This window comes from Microtus ochrogaster, chromosome 16 (assembly GCF_000317375.1).
Source record: "Microtus ochrogaster isolate Prairie Vole_2 chromosome 16, MicOch1.0, whole genome shotgun sequence".
In the NCBI taxonomy this organism is placed as follows: Eukaryota; Metazoa; Chordata; class Mammalia; order Rodentia; family Cricetidae; genus Microtus; species Microtus ochrogaster.
In genome coordinates, this window is record NC_022018.1 from 60240608 (window position 1) to 60260852 (window position 20245).

Below are 20245 nucleotides of genomic sequence, written 5' to 3' on the forward strand. Positions count from 1 at the left end.
GTTTTACCTTGTATCTCCCCTGGTCGCAGCCACACAGAGTGCTCTCCATGGTGTAGCTCCTCTGAACGCCTATTTCCCGCCACACCACAACCCGGGCTGTGGACTCTTTGGATTTCTCCACGACAAAGCTACAGCTGCTCATGCAAAATGCTGGAGCAATGTGGCTCAGTATCTTAGGCAGAGTCTGTAAAATCAAATTGTAACCCAGAAGTTATTAATTCAAACACTGCTTTGTTTTTAAGTATCTGTGCTCCTCCCCCTCACTCAACCTTAGCTAACTTAGAGTCTTCTGCTGTTCCAAATGGTAACCAGTGAGGAAACACATTTATAGCAGCAAGCAACATACAAAGTACACATTTAAAAGTATCTACAACAAACATGGCTAAAACTATAAAGAAAGGGACTTGAGCGATGGCTTCGAGGGTAAGAGCACTGGCTGCTCATGCGAAGGGCCTGAGTTCGGTACTGAAAACTCACATTGGTAACTGAAGCTCCAGCCATCTAATGCTCTCTTCTGGCTCCTCCGGGCACCCAAATGCATGTGTGAAAACTTTCACACAGACACACATACATAGACATGCACAAGTAATTAATAAGCAAATAAAATATAAATAAAAACATGCTTAAAATTTAAAACAAATTAACCCAGAAAAGGTCAACTGATTTAACACTAAATGTCAATGACCTCAAGATTTAAAAAAAAAAAAGCCCAACTAATGAAATCATAATCTAAGCAGTACCAATACTTTTTCTAACTCAAATTATCAAGCTTACCTAATATTGTAAACATGTGGACAAACTCTAAAAAAAAATCACAAAAAGAATGACTATGTCTGGAGAAACAGTCTCATCCATGTCAATGTGACCTCTGTCTAAATTGCCCCACATATGGATAGAAATGCAGGAAACACTGAGCTCTGCACTAGAAAGAGCCAATCATCACTAACATGGGCTCAGCTGTTGTCAGTGAGAAAAACTTGAAGTCACTCTTCGCCAGTTAAATTAAACGTGAAGCAACTTTTAAAAATCTGCAAGGCTGAGAATGTGGTTCAGGAGTCCACAGGACTTGCTAAGCACACAGAAGGCCCTACGTTCTCAGCCCATTGCTATCAAAAGAGGGGAAAAGGCAACAAATATCATTTTTAAATTATTACACACCAGAAAAAAATTAGAAAATGTGGGGTTTTTTTTATAAAAAAGATTTAATTATTTATTATGTATACACTGTTCTGGTGCTTGCACTCCAGAAGAGGGCACCAGATCGCATTGCAGATGGTTGTGAGCCACCATATGGTTACTGAGAATTGAACTCAGGACCTCTGAAAAACAGCCAGTGCTCTTAACCTTTGAGCTGTCTCTCCAGCCCTAGAAAATGTGTTTGTAATACATATGAAACATTCTTATTTTTAAAATACTAGTAATTACACGAACATTACAAAAGCCAGACTTATGATAAAGTACTTCCAAAGGATAGTGTGATGTGCAAACATGAAAGCCTCAACCTCACTTCCAATTGTCACTATGTAAACTCAAAGAACCAGGCACTGGTTTCCCTAGGAGAGATGCTGCAGTAAAAAGGGTGTGGGTCACAGCAGCACCTCTCGTGGCATTCTGAGCATTAACTGGTTTCATCTGTATTACCGAGAATTTGGCAATAGTATTCAAATGGCCACCTACAAGAGACTATTCAAGAAATGCAAGTGGGTGCTCTAATATCGTAAACCCAAACTGCACAATCTGAATTTTGTGTAATTGATACAATAATGGAGATAAATCCAGATATGATGACCTAAAATGATAATCAGCAAACATCAAGCTGCTGTGTAGGTAAAGAGGGATGGCATGAGGGTGGGGTGGCTGGAGAGGGGGTGCCGTGGTTAGGAGTGCTCTTGCAGAACCTGCATCAGGCCCTCAGTACCCACGTGGTGGCCCATGCCCTCTTCCAGCCTCACTGTCCCCACACACACAGCAGGCATCCACGCCAGAGTACTGGATATTTTACAGAGAGGGAAGCTGATGTCTGGAGAATAGCTCAAGAACCGGCTGTCTCTTGCTAGCTCCTCCCAGTGTTTCGGGCCTCTTGCTATTCACTTCCAAACATCCTTTACCAGAATCTAAGTTAAGTATTCCCTATTTCACCTCCCTGTCTGAGGGCTGTGGCTGTTGAATGCTGACACCTGAGACACTGCAGATCCTGTGACTCCTCCACAGTGCTGCCTGCTCTGCTTCTCCTGTATTAGTTTTCTTAAGCTGCTCTGTTTCAGAGTGCTCAGTCCTGAGAACCTTCCAGGAACCGGACATGGCTCAGCAGTTAAGAGCACTTGTTCTTTCAAAGGATCTGGGTTCAGGTCCCAGCACCCACAAGGCAGCTCGAATTGTCTGCATGGCAGTTTCAGTGCTTCTGGTGCCCTCTCTGGCCTCTGCAGGCACTGCACATACACGGTGCACAGACACATGCAGGCAAAACATCCACACATGAAATAAAATAAATCCTTTAAAAAATACCTTTTAGAAGATTACTGCCCAGTAGCTTCGGGGAAAAGGTTATTTGATAAAGCAGATATCAGGTACTTTCAGTGTCTAACATAGTCTTACTTCACCTTCACGTTTACTGATAGGCAGGAAGATACATTTTGATATGCAACGCTTTTGGAAGAATCATAAAACTCATAGCAATTTCTCGTGAAAGAGTTAATAATTTTCCTATAGGCAAACAATGCTCTACCAAGGGGTAGCAGATTTGTGAGGGAAAAGTTCTTAATCCCAACTGCAATTAGATCCAGAGTATTTGGGAATAAAACTAATAACTAAAAAATTTATTAAGAAAATAAGATTCTATCAAATAGACAAGCAATGTTTATGAATACAAATGCTCTTAAGTAATTTTCTCAAACTTAATTTAGATGCAACACTATTCTGACTCAAATCTCAAAGTTAACCTACAAATGAATATTCTAGAATTCACAAGGAAAATAAAGACAAAATAAACAACAACTGAACAAAAAAACCACAAAGAACAAAAAAAACCGCAGCCAACCAAAGTTTTAAAGGAATACTAAAACATATCAGGATTCACATGATTAAAATGAGGTGGCACAGAGAAGTAACTGAATGTCTACAGTGATAAGACCCTCCTAGTGGTCTGAGTGTAACTGGCCCCCATAATCTCTTGGGAGTGACAATATTAAGAGGTATGGCTTTGTTGGAGTGGGTGGGTATGGTCTTGCTGGAGGAAGTGTGTCACTGTAGGGGTGGGCTTTGAGGTTTTCTATGCTCAGGATACTGCCCAGTGTCTCAGTTGACTTCCTGCTGCCTGCAAGATGTAAGACTCAGCTACCTCTCCAGCACCATGTCTGCCTCCACCCTGTTCCCCACCATGATGACAACGGACTGAACCTCTAAAACTGTAAGTGAGCCACCCCAATTAAATGTTTTCTTTACAAGAGTTGCCATATGGTCATAGTGTCTCTTCACAGCAATATAAAACCCTACCTAAGGCACATCTCCATACAAAATACAAAAATAAATTCTAAATGGATAGCAAAGATCAATACGAAAGCAAACCTAAAAATAAAAACTTTAAACAAAAATAGCAAGATGCAGACATCGAATCTGATCAATTCACGTGTATTAAAATTTTCTGATAGCTTACATGCATTTGAAATTCAAATATTCATATAAGTACCGCGCGCTAACCGATTGTGCCACTGGAGCTTCTGAAATTCAAATATTCATGAACTGTATATTACCCTGTATCCCATGTCTTCCACAATATCACAGGGAGCTGAGTTGTCATGGGTATGCCACACTGTCTCTTTGATGCTGCAGCCATACATAAACACATTCTTTTTTCGAGAATGGCCATGGTAGTCACAATACACCTTAAAAAGAGCATATGTTTTCACAATTAAAGCCTTAGGTCTACACATGTCACATTCCAAAAGACACGTCTGCTGGCTGACCCAGCATGCTCACATCTTAAAGACATGAGTGATGATGTGAACCCTTAAATGCAGGCTCTGAATTTATTCAACTCCATTCCATGTACAAAATCATTTTCCCTATACACAGCTTATTGTGCTCAAAGTTGTGAAAGAATGCTTTATTATGATCTTTAGTAACTTTAGGATGAATTAAAACTACAGTTGTCAGCCGGGCGGTGGTGGCGCACGCCTTTAATCCCAACACTCGGGAGGCAGAGGCAGGCGGATCTCTGTGAGTTCGAGACCAGCCTGGTCTACAAGAGCTAGTTCCAGGACAGGCTCCAAAGCCACAGAGAAACCCTGTCTCGAAAAAAAAAAAAAAAACTACAGTTGCCAAAACAAAAATTTTAATCTTTAGACTCATATATTACCAAATAAATGCAGATATATCAAGCCAACCAACAGCTCTGTCTTCTTTGGTCTTTAAATTTAGAAAAATCATCATTTAATAAAAAGTAAAACCAAGTTTTGTTAAGGATTTATAATTGATGTTTAAATTGCTAAATCCTTGAAGGTTTCACATGCTGTAGGACGATTTTTACCCTGTAAAGATTTGTTTCTTGTACTTGTTTAATAAATGCTGATTGGCCAGTTGCCAGGCAAGGAAGTATAAGCAGGGCAACGAGAATTCTGAAAACAGGAAAGTTTAAGTCTGCAGTCGCAGACCCAGCCGCAGAGGAAGCAAGATGTGACTGACTGTCTTGCCAAAAAAGGTACCAAGCTACGTGGCTAGCACAGATAAGAATAATGGGCTAATATAAGTTATAAGAATTAGTTAATAAGAAGCCTGAGCTAATGGGCCAATCAGTTTATAACTAACATAGATCTCTGTGTCATTCTTTGGGACTTAACAGCTGCAGGACCAGGTGGGACAGAAAACCTCCCTCAACTGTCTTCTAAAACTGGTCTGGATTGTGATGTCTTCTCACAGTAACAGAAAAGTAACCAAGACAATAGCCTCCTTAACAATGGTCTGGAGAATCTGGGCTTCCACACCTCTAGAAAGACCAATCTGCATCTCACACCTGGCATAGAATCATCAAAACAGACCATGGCCTGCATGAGACCTGAAGCTTTCACAGTGGTAGAGGAAAGCACTTCAAGAAGCCCACACAGTACAGGAAACAATTCCAACTGGCAAACGGGGTTACATGAAATCAAAGTGTCTGCATGGAAAAGGAGGAAGATGGCTGGAGAGAAGGCTCAAGAGCACTAGCTGTTCTGAGAGGCTCTGGGCTCAGTGCCCAGCACCCATATTGGCCTCCAAAGGACCCAGGCTCTCTTCAGAGCTGCTCAGGACCCTGAACACGTGCGTCATATATTCACAGAAACACATACATTTTTATTCTTTAAAGCTATAAAAATCATTTTATTTAGCCAGGCAGTGGTGGCGCATGCCTTAATCCTAGCACTCGGATCTCTGTGAGTTCGAGACCAGCCTGGTCTATAAAAGCTAGTTCCAGGACAGGCTCCAAAGCTACACAGAAACCCTGTCTCGAAAAAAATTATTTAATGTTTACAAATGTTTTACCTACATGTACGTATTTACACCAAGGGTGGGCCTGGTGCCTTCAAAGGCCAGAAGTGTTGGATGCCCTGAAACTGGAGTTACAGATCATTCTGAGCAGTCGTGTGGGTGTGGGAATCAAACTGGATCTTCTGGAAGAGCAGCCAGTGATCTTAAACACTGACACATCCCTCCAACCCTAAAGCTTGGGTTTTTGTTTTTTGTTTGGAGGGAGGAAATCTTTGACAACTACACATCAGAGGACTAATATCTAAACACTATAAAGAATTTCTTTTAAAAATTACTGAAAAATAAAATCACCCACTCAGTAAATGGTATAATGAATCAAAAAGAGAGTTCTCAAAAGAAGGAATATTAGTGTCTAATAAATACTTGAAAAGGTGCCTGGGAACCCACAGTAGAGCGAGAGAACCAACTTCTAGAGTTGCCCTTTGACCTCCAAGCTTGCACTGTGGACAGGAATGCCAACCCTCCCACAAAAAAGATACATAAATATAATTTTTTTAAAAAGTATTTGGCATCCTTAGCCAACCACCAGAGAAATGTAAATTAAAAGTGCTCTGAGATTTTCTCTCACACCAACCAGGGTAGTTGTCATTAAAATCCAAGTAAGAGGTGCTGACGGGAGGGAGGAAAGAGGAGCCCTGCTCACTGTTCAGAAAGAGACGTGTGCAGCAGCTGGGGAAGTCATGATGGGAACTTCTCAACACAGCTAACAACAGAACTCCTGGAGGATCCAGCCTAAATCGACACTCTTAATGAGAACTGTATGCATCTGTAGAAACAGACGTAACTGGAAATGATTACATTAAGTACAATTAAGTAAACACAGAAAAACAAATACCAGTATATGTGGAACCCAGGTTTAAAAGTGTGTGTGTAGATCTATGATTAATATATGCACATGTATGCAGGTCACAACCTAGAAAGGGGACGGGACACAGGTCAAGAAAGTAGTGGACCCTGCTGGGGTGGGAGGTGAGGACAGAAGAGAGGGCGGTCTAATGACACAGGGGCAAAGATGTCACTTCGCACGCCAATGTAAAATATAACTTAATATATACTATCATAATCAATAAGTACAAATACAGGCACGTACCAGCGGTAAGCGCTTCACTGCAGCCAGGTACTGTAGTAACCCCTTCGCATGGTAAATCGTAGGGTGCAAGTCTGGGTTTGGACTTTGCCACTGTCTGTTCAAATCCTCTCCACTTAAGGAGCAGCGGTGACTACACAAAACAGAAAATACAATTGCCACAGACCGTCACATACCCTTCTGATCCAACTTTATGACCTATTCCAGTAAGTAGTCAAGTAAATGCAGATGGCGCTCAACTGAACATATATAGTATTCATTAAGTAAACACACGTCCATCATTTGCTATGTGTAAAATCTTATGTCATATTAATGCAACAATAGTGATTTCAAATTTTAAAATAAAGTTTTAAATTTTAAATAAAGTTTTTTAAGTTATAAAAAAATTATGAATTCTTTGCTTTTCTTCTGTACTTTATAAAACGCATCAATGGACACATTCTCTACTGACTAACTAGTAGCCATCTGCAATACTAATTCTCTATGCTGAGTGCATTAGCTGTATGTAGATGTGCAATCTGAGTCCTCCACCAGAGAAGGGCAAATACATGAAAACTATGTAGTCGTGAAAATGTCAATGTGCTGTCCTTTGTCCACAGGAGCGATGTACTAATGTCATCAAACACAGCACAATCTCTGGCCTCACTGTTATGAAGAAGGCAGAACTAAAGAATGAAAGGCCTTCTTCATACCTGGCACAGCTTCCCCAAAACAACTAAGATTTCATGAAATGACATTCCATAGGAAGAACACCAGCACAGCCATTTAAAAGTCTATCGATGAATTACTCACCAAAGCTTGCTTTCTTCTAGAAAAAAAATCATCAAACCCATTTTCTGAATTAACTTGAACGCTACCAGCACAGCAAACTCACATAACAGCCACCCTAAGAACTACGACATGGCTGTAACTATTGCTCCACTCACTTTCCATTGATGACACCGTCTGGATTTAGCATAGGGACGATTTTAAAAATGTAGGACTCCCGTAAACTCTGGGCGGTAGGGCTATTACCCATGAGGTATTCCAGTGTTCCTTTCATGACCCAGCTTGCGTTAGTTTCTCCAGGATGGACCCGAGCAGACAAGAAAATATAAGGACGATTTCCTAAAGTGCACATAAAATCTCAATTAAAATGAACAGCTAGCATGTTAAAAACCTGAACGACTTATCACTCTGGGGTCCAGAACTCTCCTCAGTTGTGAATTCCAATGTAAACTCAGGGTAATTCACTATGCACGCGCGCGCGCACACACACACACACACACACACACACACACACACACTACACTAGGCCCTACAGTAGGAAACACAAGCAAGCTGCCACATGAAGGAACTTGCAATGTGAACACACACAGCGCAATAATGTACACTGTTGGAATCACTTTCCTATTTTCTAATGATTAAAAAAACTTGAGGGGAAACAGTTTTACAAGGACTATCACCTGGTAAAGCTTAAAATATAAAATTGCATTTCATCCCCTCACTAACTCTGCATGACAGCACAGTGGGACAGCATGCACAGACTGGCGAAGCAGTCATACGCACTGGCACAATCTACCAACACTGTGCACTTAGCCCACAATCACACGACTCACCACCCCACACCCATGCACAGCATCTCTTTTTGCTGTTGGTAATTTGAAATACTTATCAAAAATTGAACTATGATCTTATTTTTATTACGTCAGCTGTAAAACTGAAGTAATGTTAAAATTTTAAATGATGGAGAAAAAGCAAGCAGCTATTTAATAGTGCCAGCTATCAAATGTCTCAACTCTAAAATACCGCGGCCCTTCTGCTTCAGCACCTGGACCTGAGAACTAAAAGCACGGCTGTCGACGGAGTGCTGAGAGGAGATCTCAGCTAACCTCACTCTGCAAAGGAGACATGGGAGACACAGAGGTAGGTCTACAACTAGGTGAGGGCCGAGACTAGAGCCCTAACCTTCTCAGGTGGCTCTCAGTATTATTTCTATATAAATACATAGAAAGCAAACGCAAGTGAGAGTGCGTGACATTTTGAGTGAAGAAGATGGACTTACTGAATTGACAGATATGCTCATAATAATTGGACTCTGGCATTGCTGTAATGGTCACCAGGGGACAGCTGTTTCCAGACAAGGTTTCACACAGCACATCTTTTCGAAAATAAATTTGCTGAGGATTGTGTGCTGATTCCAATTTTTGAAGATGCATCTTGACAAAAATTTAAAAGCAAAGTATAAAATCATTTCAAAACTCCCTATTGATATACATAAGTAACGCATCTAGATATCCACAGAACCAGAAGTAAATCTGGTTCCTAAAACTCTTCTCTAAAACCCTCAAGGCCAAATATAGGCCTCAACCTGTGCAGGACGGGAGAAAGGTATCATCTGCTAGCTACACAGTACAGCAGCAGGGTTTCCCTCAGTGGAACCAATATTCTAAATGAGTTCACACAAGCTCAGCTGCCAATCTGATCCGTGAAAAACATCTGGTTTGCAAAGCATTTAGAATGTTGGAATTATAACTAAGGTCACATAACAGCAAGCTAAAACTACATAACAAATTATGAACAATTCCTTCTGATTCCAAGGTTAGTAATATATATGTGTAATAATGAATATATATAATATGCACACATACTTATATATACATATATGTGTGTATGTATGTTGTGTGTATATATATATATATGTATATGTATATATATATATATATATATATATATATATATATATTTACTTTCCTTGGAGAAAGAACTTTGAAACAGAACTTAACTTAATGTCACTAAGGCCAGGAAGGCTCCAGATGCCACCCTCTACTGAAAAGCAGCCAAGCTTGGAGCCGTCAGCTCTTCCCCTCTGTTCTACAGGCCAGGATGTTCAGTTATGTCCTCCAGTTCCCTTCCTGTACATGACCACCCCTTCAGCACCCTTGCCATTAGACCAGATACTCTGCAGTGAGGATAAATCTACCACACCTGGCTTGATTTATCTTGTTTAGTTTTGATATACAATGCAAACATTCAGCAATCTCACAGTTTATATCCACATTCTAAGAAACTGGAGTCTTGGATTACAGAATAAACCTAGTTCTTATGCCAAAAAATTAATCTTCCTGCAGAAAAAAAATTCAAAATGCGGCCATACTTTCCTACTGTTAAATTAAAAAAAAAAAGATTTAGTGCTTTTAATTAAGAAAACTGAAATCCCATTTAGTAAAAATTTGCTCACAGAAAGTTTGGAGAAATATCAATTTGTACAAATGATATATGAAATACATAAATGTTCCTTCCTACTTCTTTTTTAAACTCTTTTTCATTTGTGGAAGCATGGGAGTTGGCATTTGTGCAAATATGTGCAGATGTGTGGAAGCATGGAGTGGGCATGTGTGCACATGTGTGCACATGTGTGGAAGCATGGAGTGGGTTGTGTGCACACGTGTGCAGATATGCTTACCCATGTGGGTACATGTGAAAGCAAAAGCTGCCACGTAGTGTCAAGCATTCATTGCTTCTCTATATTTTTCATTTTCTCTTCTGAGATAAGGTCTCTGACTAGACCAGAGCCAAGAACCCAGGACCCAGCTGCTTTTGCTCCCAGCGCTGGGGTTCAGGAGCTCACTACACAAAGCTGTCTCTTTCCTGTGTGGGAGCTACAGATCTAAAGCTGGGACCTCGAGCTTGTGCAGTGAGCACCCTCGTTCCGCCAGCCCCAGGCTTCCATAGTCACTGCATCGTCTCATATCCACCTGTAATGTTTGCTGAGCCTGAGCCTTCCCCTGCTCTGATTATTTATTCAACCAGAAGCAACTTATGTCCAAGTGTCTGATACTTCCCACAGTACAGAGTGATATTCGAAAGTTTACAATCAGCATCTCTCACCTGCAGAGTTGAATATGTATATGGATAGTGATAGGCAAAGTAGCAGACATCATCTTTATGTGGGAAGTTCACAGTGAATGTAATTGTGTAGTAAGACTTTCCCTTCTGTCCACCTGCAGCAACTGAACTTCTTGAGAAGTGATTTCTGCAATTAAAAAGCATAAGGCACAGATGTTCTGATTTTCCTTTGCCAATTTTATTAAGTGGAATTTCAAAGAGAAAGAGAAAACCCCCAGTGGATAACTGTTGTATCCCACAGACATTACTCTCCTACTGCCTTGATAAGCACCATGACCAAGGCACCTTATGAAGAGAGCGTTTACCGGGGTTACAGTTTCAGGTTAACGTCCACCTCACTATGACCATCATAGCAGGGAGCACAGGAGCAGGCAGGCACCACTGAGGAGTAGCTCAGCACTAATGCCTTGACCCATAAGCACGAGGCAGGACACATCTCCTCCAACAAGGCCACACCTCCTGACCCTTCCCTAACAGCTCCATCAACTAGGGAGCGCATGTTCACGCATCTGAGCCTTTGGAGGCCACCCTGAGCAGGCCGTCCAGTCCGTGCCGGCCAGTGATTTCCAGCTTGTTCTTCAGATCCCATGTGGTTAGATCTTGACACTGCGCATCAAAGGCAGCTCCCTCCCTCCATCAGACAATGGGCTGAGGACTGCGTTCACGGTACACAGTACTAGCACTTCACCATAGTTAGTGTTGAGATTACCATGGGACATAGCCAGGAAAGATGCTGCTTCCTAATACTTACTAATGTGGTGTAAGGGAAACTGGCAGCATCACGGCTGCAGTGCTCTTGCCAAAAATAAACCTAGTTAAGTTTTTATATCTAACTGACAATGTACAAGAAATCAGCAAGATACACTTGTTAATAGCAAAGGTGCAATCAGCAAGACAAACACAAAACTCCTATATGAGAAATGAGTCAGTTTAACAGGGCGCTGGGAGGGAAGGGCGAGTACACACTGCCCACACTGAGTGATGTGTGGTGAGCAGGGGCAGTCAGCAGCATCCTCAGAGAATTTTAACAGGGAACATTCTGAAGGGTATTTTCCAATGACTGCTCTTTCCTGCTAGCAGTTGTAGAAATATATCACTTTCCTGCCTTTTATACTTCAAACATGCAATGTGTGATCTTTCATCAAATTTAATGGGGGACGCAACAAGCAGCATTTACATAGCCCCTGGAAGAATGTGAACACTGGCTAGATGACATTAAGACCTTTTCTTATGTATGATAATGGCAAGGTGGTTAGATGGTCTTAAGGGATCTTTGTGTTTTAGTGGTAAGTATTTCTGGACAAAATATGTGTATTTGACAATTGCTTTAAAAATTCAGCATGGGAGCCCACACGATGGCTCAGTGGATAAAGGTACTTGATGTCAGAGCTGATGACACAAATTCAGTGCCCAGAAACACGTCTTAGAAGGAAAGAACCAAATCCCAAAAGCTGCCCTTTGGCCTCTACACTCAAGCAGGTACCCCCACCCTCCAAAACCCAGCCCACAATGTAAATAAATAAATAGGAAGGAACTTATATAAATCAACTTGGAAGCAGGTGGGGGTTTTTTTTTGTTTTTTGTTTTGTTTTGTTTTTGTTTTTCGAGACAGGGTTTCTCTGTAGCTTTGGAGCCTGTCTTGGAACTCGCTCTGTAGACCAGGCTGGTCTCGAACTCACAGAGATCCGCCTGCCTCTGCCTCCCGAGTGCTGGGATTAAAGGCGTGCGCCACCATCACCGGTGGTTATGAAATACACAAACAAAACTGACAACATGATGGTAAATGTTCAAAGTGGGCAGTGGACATGTGGAGTACCACCCTGTCCATGGCTGCTATAAGTTTAAAGTGGGCAGTGGACACGTGGAATACCACCCTGTCCATGGCTGCTATAAGTTTAAAGTGGGCAGTGGACACGTGGGATATCACCCTGTCCATGGCTGTTATAAGCTTTAAAGTTTTTAAGTTTTGCTGACATTAGTGTTTAAAGATACACTATCAAATTAATTTCTAAAGTTTTAAAATTCTTGGAAAAACAGGGCTTACAGGTCATTTACTCCCACACTTACATATTCACACTGGTCCTCATTAACTCCATCTCTGTGTCTTCAGTGCACAGACAATGGCAAGCACTAAGAGCTAAAGAACACACAAAACAGGTCCAAGAAGGAGCCTGACAGTTGTTTTTTCCCTGAGGTGACAGCTAACTGAAGAGGCATTTATGCCATCATAAGTAGTCCCATGAAAGTCACAGGCTATAAACAAACATACACATGCTGACAGAAGAGAACTTTGTTCTATTTATAGTTGACATAACAGTGTCCAATCCTGACTGAATGCAGGCTTCTGGAAAGCAACCCCAACAACACATACAACATAAAAAATAGTTAAGCGTTGTATGCTAAAATGCGCTGAATTCCAATCTGACCCCAAAACAGCCAGAGAAAAAGCAAAAATTAAAATGCCTGTTATCATTCCTTATACAGAAAAACTTAAATCATGCTATGGTCACACACTTTGTATATGAAAGGATTTGAAATGTAAAGAAATATGGATGTTTTAATATTTAATAGCCTGAGCAGGTCTTCCAAAACCTTGCCCACCAATGCCTAGGTCCCCTCTGTTACTCCAACATTAAGAACAGAAAGGGTGGTCCAGGAGCACCTTTCTACTGAGCTGTCATTAAGAACACTACAAGCATTGCAGAGTGGATCAGGGTACACACTTCCTTGTGTCTGCTCCTCGTTTATTTGCCACTTTATTCTGCTAACAAACGGGGTGTATAGAACCTTACTGAGAGGAAGCCTGTTTCTCTCCCAGAAAGTAACAGCACTTAAAACCTGGGGTTTTCTATCTATCTATCTATCTATCTATCTATCTATCTATCTATCTATCTATCTATCTATCTATCTATCTATCTGATTTTCGAGACAGGGTTTCTCTGTAGGTTTTGGTGCCTGTCCTGGAACTAGCTCTTGTAGACTAGGCTGGCTTCGAACTCATGGAGATCTGCTTGCCTCTGCCTCCCGAGTACTGGGATTAAAGGTGTGCCCCACCATCGCCCGGCAAGACCTGGGTTTTTCCCAAGGGACAGCAGCAGCTGTTAAATCTGTGTAAATTCTAGAAGCCATCATCTTCTGATAAAGTTAAGAAGGATGAGATATCCGCGCTGTTAAGGACTACATTAAAGTCAAAACCCACTTATGGAAAACTCAAAACTAACAGGACAGAAGCCAGCATCCAACAGAGATAAAACACCAAGGCCAAAATTATGAGCATATAAAACTCTGTGTGACTGATGGGAAATGATCATTAAAAACTAGAATGTTAAATGGTTAGTTTGGATGCAGAGTTTTTCAAACCTGAGCATTTCCCCTACTGTTTAGCATCCATGTTCCAACAGAAGACCACAGGGAAACTGGAATCTCACGTGGAACGTCCAGTGGGCTCTAGTTAAACATCAGAGGGTATCCTTACGAGCATGAAAAGGGTATTCTATTAGTAAAGAAACAGGAGAAGGCAGAATCCACGCTGTGAACGTGCAAGGTTGTGCTCAGAACTGTGAGTCAGACACTTGTGTAGTTTAAATTTTAAGAGTTTAATCAGAAAGTCTGTGTGCATTACTAAAACAGCTCTGAAAAGACAGCAGCAAGCTGTCCTCCTGCCAAGGGAAGGTGTGACTGACTTACAAAATCGCCCTTTCCAGCGGTGAGACAGCAAGCTATACCTTCTAGCTTTCCAAACACCGACTGCACATAAACGAGCACCAAGTGCCCTCAGGCGTCCAGCACAAGCACTTCGGGATGAAGGGGTCACGAGGAAACCAGACTAAGTGACAAATGATGCAAAGAACTGCTGATAACTATGCAGGAGTCATGTATTGTCATAGTAAATAAAATAAGCATTAAAGATACAGAGTGGAGGTTACCTGGAACATCAGAGTAAAATGGAAAGCAAGGACTCTAAGGAGTCTAGGCTGTTTAGCAGCAAAGCTACAGTCACAAACAGGACATCTATATCATACACACCACCTACCCTCCCACACAGGTTCAGGGACCACTTCAGAGGAGAAGGAAGAAGAACATTCTGCAGTCTAATGTCTGGGAGGACCAGTCTCAAACAGTGACCACTGGACATGACAGGGCTGCTGTGCTCAGGAACCCACAGCAGCTGAGGGTACCTGCACACGGTTAACAGGTGTCCAGTCTGGCTAGGGAGCCATAGCCACCTGACGGCTTCTGAAGGGGAGAGAGTCAGTTCTCTTTAAGGGTGTGGCCCCTGGCAGGTCCACCATTCCCCAGTGGATGCCCCCACACACAGGAAAATGGGCAGCACAAACTGGCCTCCATGAGTTATTTTAAAAGAGGAGGAAGAGGAAAAAGAAGAAGAGGGAAAAAAGAAAGAGACCAAGTTGGGGTGTTAGGGAGACAGGAGTGAAGTTGAGAAGAAAGAGTGGGGGTTGACTAGAATTAAAAAATATATTGTATGAAATTCCCAGCGTTAACAAAAAATATGGCTACTGTTGCTGTGTGAAAAAAAAAAAAACATGACCACTGGGCAGTGGTGGCGCACGCCTTTAATCCCAGCACTCGAGAGGCAGAGACAGGTGGATCTCCATGAGTTCATGGACATCCTGGTCTACAGAGTGAATTCCAGGACAGGCTCCAAAACTACACAGAAACCCTGTCTCAGAAAGAGAAAGAGAGGTGGGGGGGGGCGCTTATTTGGCTTGCACTTCCACATCACGGTTCATCATGGAAGGACATCAGGACAGAAGCCTAGAGACCAGAGCAATGATACTACCCACAGTGGGCTGGGCCTCCCACACCAAATCACTAAAAAAACATACTACAGTCTGCCTACAGCCCAGTCTAGTGGAAGCATTTTCTCGATTGAGGCTCCCTCTTTTCCAGTGACTCTAGCGTCTGTCGAGTTGATATAAAACTAGCCAGCACACATACTAAGCCTGTTTTCACTGTTTTGATGAACTTCTGTAAGAATACTTACTTGTAGTAACAAATGTCAGTCCCCATCCGAATCCACCATGGTCTGGCGTTTAGAGCTTCCTGAACTGAATACATAAGTGGCTGCATACCTTTGAAAGAAGAGGAAAGGGAAGAAAATATTTTTTTCAGAACTGTTGATGTAAAAATGAATCTTGTATTTCTAGAAAGCACCAAAAATCCAGGAAAGCTGAGGTACAGTGCATGTCATTATTTTAGGATGTATTAGAGAAATCTGAGAGTTCTTCAATTATAATTTACCAATAATAACCCCTTTTAAATTTTAACTAAAATGGAATAACTTCAGAGTGAATGGCTACCATTTTTCCGTTAAATTGTATGTATTCAATCAATTAAAGATAATGTACTCCTTGAAGAAAGTAAACAGCCATACATAAAGATATGAGAATCTAGGGAGATGGCCCTGAAGGTAAAACTCGTCACCCAAGTATGAGGCTGTGCTCCAGGCCCCAGAACCCACATCTAAGAAGCTGGAGGCAGTAGCACATGTCTGTAACGCTCTTTGAGGATGGTAAGAGGCTCATCCAGCTAGCCTGGCTGAGGCAGCAGCCCAAACAACACACGCATACACACAGATGAGTATCACTCCTCTAACTCTCCATAGTGTCTCATATGCCGTGAGAAAGGCCAAACAATCTATGTTTGCTCATTCTCTCTCCACTTGAGTGTTAACGTAGGGTGGTGTCCTGGCTCACTTTATTTCAATTTGATACAAGCTAGAATCATCTGAGAGAAGGGAACCTCAATTAAGATCAAGCTGTAGGGCATTTTCTTAATTAGTGATTGATATGTGAGGGCCCAGTACATGGTAGGTGATGTCAGCCCTGGGCGTGGTGGTCCTAGGTTCCTTAAGAAAGCAGGCTGAGCCTGAGCAAGCCATGGAGAGCAAGCTAGCCTAGTAGGCAGCATCAGCTCCAGCCTCCAGGTTTCTGCCGTTTGCGTTCCTGTTCTGGCTTCCTTTGGTGATGAACAATGATGTGGAAGTGTAAGCTGAATAAACCCTTCCTTCCCAAGTTGTTTTTGGTTATGGTGTTTCATCGCAGCCTACACAGTGAGATCTTATCTTCCCTTCTCCCCCCCCCCACAAAAAAAAACATAAAATCACCTCATTTCTTTCCCTAACCTGATACAGTAGACTTTTAAACTGGAAATGAATTAAATTCACTTGTTAATTTTAGAAATACTGACAGCTTTTTACTGAGATCAAGTTTGACTTTAAATTCTACTTTCAGTATGTAATTACTTTCCTGGTGCAGGAATATTTCACTAAATGTATTTGCATTTTATAAGGTTTTTCCTCTCCCTTTCCAACTGGCTCTTTCAAAGCTATTTGTTGCTCACCTTCAAAGTGTGTTGCCTGACACACACCAGCCCACAGCAGCGATGCTGCCTCCTGGATCTCCGAGGGAATAACGTTCTACTGCAAGCCTTATCCACCTAGCCCCTCATAGGAAGTTACTGTTATTTTCTATTTTCATTGCATTTCAGGAGATCACAACCTCAAATGTTGACGGTGAATATACTGGTAAGAATAAACAATTGTTTTCTCTTAATTTTAATCAAAATGTTACATACTACTTGATCCAATATTGGTCAAATTTCTCAGTTCTATTCTGTATAATACAAGCTACAGTGAATAACGTCTGTGTGCCCAACACTGCTGGTCTTAGGCAGATAATGGTCAGTATGCTCTCCCAACCACCTGCCCTAGATGTCAAGTGCTTTTAATGCCACAATTCCCCTATTTCACAAAAACTATTACTGCGTTTAAAAGTCAGGATTTTACTTTGGGCCTCTCACTACCCACAACAGAACACCTTGGCTTCTCACACTCCTGATGGGCACACTGTATGCTGGAGGCTTCTTACTGTGGGCTGTCTTAGTTCTGACAAACTACTGTTCTTTTAGCAGTAACTTGTTATATCGGCTATTATTTGGAATCCTGCACCTAGATTCTTAGGTTTCTTATTTCTTAGATTTATTATTTTTAAAATTATGCTTATGTGCATTTGAGTGCAGGTAACCACACGGGATGGAGGGGTAGAGTTCCCTGGAGCCACAGTCAGTTGTGAGCCTCCCGGCACAGATGCTGACAATCCAACAGCAATCACTGCAAAAGCAACTTGCACTCTCAGCCATAAGCCAGCTCTCCAGCCCCTTAACTTGGCTCTTTTAAAAAATAAGTGTGGAGATCACACTAGGTTCAGAAAAGAAAACTTAAAACCATTTGATTTTTTCATCATTTGCTAAAATAAACAACAAAAGTATAATTTAGTTTTACAGGGTTAAACACCTAATGTATTCTTTTTTCCCATTTTTTGTTTCTTTGTTTTGTTGTTTTGAAGCAGGTGCCCAAGGTGGTTTAAATTCACTACACAGCTGAAGCTGGCCTTGAACTCCCAGGTGCTGAGATGCAGGGATGCGCCACTATGCTCAGCTCTCAGCTTTCAAGAGTTCACAGCATCTCTAAATTTCCACCTCGGGAGGCTGGACAGACAGCTCAGGTCAGAGTACTGATCGCTCCTCTCCCAACACATGGTCACTCACAACTATCTTTAACTCTAGGTCCTGGAGATGGTCCTCTACCAACCAGCAGTACCTGACACACATACATGCAGGCAAGACACTCAATCACATGCAATTTTAAAATCATAAATCTACGTTGGGGGACTGGTTAGGTGGCTCAGTGGAAAGTGCACTTTATACAAGCATGAAGACTTGAGTTCAAATCCCCAGAACACATGTGAAAAGCTGGGTGTGGTTACATGCATGCCTATAATCCCAGCACTAAATAGGACACAGAGAGGCTCCCTGGGGCTTACTGTTGGCCAGCCTAGCTCCAGGTTCAGTAAGAATCCTGTCTCAAGCAAATAAAGCAGAGACAGATAGGGCACGGTAACATCCTCCTCCAACCTCTGCACCCACACACACCAAACACACACACCACACACCACATACCAAACACACACCACACATACACACACTACACCATACACACACCACACACCCATACATATACCACATACACACCACACATATCATACACATCACACATACACACAACCACACCACACACACACATCACACCATACATACACAAACACCACACATACACACCACGCCATACATACACACACACCACACATAAACACACCACACACATCATACACACACACACCAGATGCACACCACACACACCACACATACCATACATACAACATGCACACATACCACAGCACATATACCATGCATAACACACACACACACACACACACACATACATCTCCTTTCATCTAAACATTGACTTCTATATTTTGCTTTATTTTGGTCTAAATATCTATCGTTTGTTTTCATTAGCTGTCTTCCTTCCCTTTGATTTATGTCCTCCAATTCCTTACACTCAATACTTACTTTCAGTTATTTCTTATTTAAAAGAATATAACCATTTCGGTTTACAAGTTAATGCTGGTTTAGTTATGCTCCCTAAGTCCCTGATAGCTAGTCTTCTCCTAAAATAAAATGTATTATATAATGGGCATTGATTAAATACTAGCAATGAGTCTAGTTCTACAGGAGAACTCAAATATTTAATTTTAATAGCTTCATATAGCTGGTAGCTTATTCTGCTTGACAGATAGTTCTAAATAATTTCTAGCATCAAATTCAAATCTCTTCTTTTTTAAAAAGATATTTAAGAATAACTATCATATGATTTCCAAGAGCTGATATATTCTTTACCTTGATCACTTTTCTCTTGATTTCTAACAATAGTCATATCACACTAAAAACTGCAGCTATCTTCTTACATCAATAAGCTTCCCAGTGATAAGACGCAAGGTTCCCTGTTGTTTCATGAGCCTCCTGTGCCTCTTTATGCAGACAGTTGGAACTGAAAAGCAGTTGCACTTCCTGGCTAAGATTCTGTGGGTGTCACTTCCTGGAAAGACAAGACACGTACACCCCAAGATGCTTCCAGGGTCCAGTTCAAATGCTTCCTCATGTCTTTGCCAAAAACACAACCTATATGAAATGTTTGTCTCACATTTGAAGCCCGACATTTTTAGTTTACAATGTTTGTCTTTATTTCATCTTTTTGACAGAAGAAGACAGCGTGTTCCCCCTCATGCCCTCATGGTTTCTTACATGTTTAAGACTATAATCCACTTTATAATGAGGCGTATATTGCTCTTTAACTTCAGGCTCTGGTAGGGAAGGCCGACTTTCCAGAGCTTCATCAGCTTTTGTCATCTTGTTCTTGGCTGGACCTGCATGGGTTCCATCATTCCTCATATCCAATGCTATCTCATCTCAAGACGCTGAAGTACATCCTCAAACAGTCCTCAAAAGTGGGTCCTCAAAATCCCAAAGCCAAGTTTGGCTACACTGTTCACAATCTTTACATTCTTTCTTATGTTGTAATTCTTGCTGTGTCAGATTCTATTTTAATAACAGTGATCTTTAGTAAAAGTAATTATTGGAGCTTTGTTCTCTTTCTGTGGTCTCCATGATCACTTTACTCCATAAAGGTCTATGGCCCCTTAAGGGCTGCAGCTTGTGAGCTGCAGGTGCGAGATCCTTCTGTGTGTGTTGCTTTTATTGGTTAATGAATAAAGAAGCAGCTTTGGCCTGTGACAGAGCGGAATAGAGCTAGGTGGTAAAACTAAACTGAATTCTGGGAGAAAGAAGGCAAGTCAGTGAGAAGTCATGTAGAAGACAGGAGACAGATGC

At 41.6% G+C, this 20245-nt stretch overlaps 1 protein-coding gene across 5 annotated transcripts in view; it reads right to left on the minus strand.

The window, feature by feature from the left end:
- Positions 1-20245, minus strand: part of Agtpbp1 (ATP/GTP binding protein 1) — a 128862-nt gene that overhangs the window by 14677 nt on the left and 93940 nt on the right. For all 5 annotated transcript variants that reach the window (XM_005355304.3, XM_026782897.1, XM_013349180.2 and 2 more), the window contains 7 exons: positions 15501-15588; positions 10478-10622; positions 8652-8805; positions 7534-7714; positions 6611-6740; positions 3750-3881; positions 8-184 (listed from right to left, as the gene is read on the minus strand). In XM_005355304.3, the coding sequence (XP_005355361.1) occupies positions 8-184; positions 3750-3881; positions 6611-6740; positions 7534-7714; positions 8652-8805; positions 10478-10622; positions 15501-15588 (1007 nt within the window). The remainder of the gene's footprint in view (positions 1-7; positions 185-3749; positions 3882-6610; positions 6741-7533; positions 7715-8651; positions 8806-10477; positions 10623-15500; positions 15589-20245) is intronic.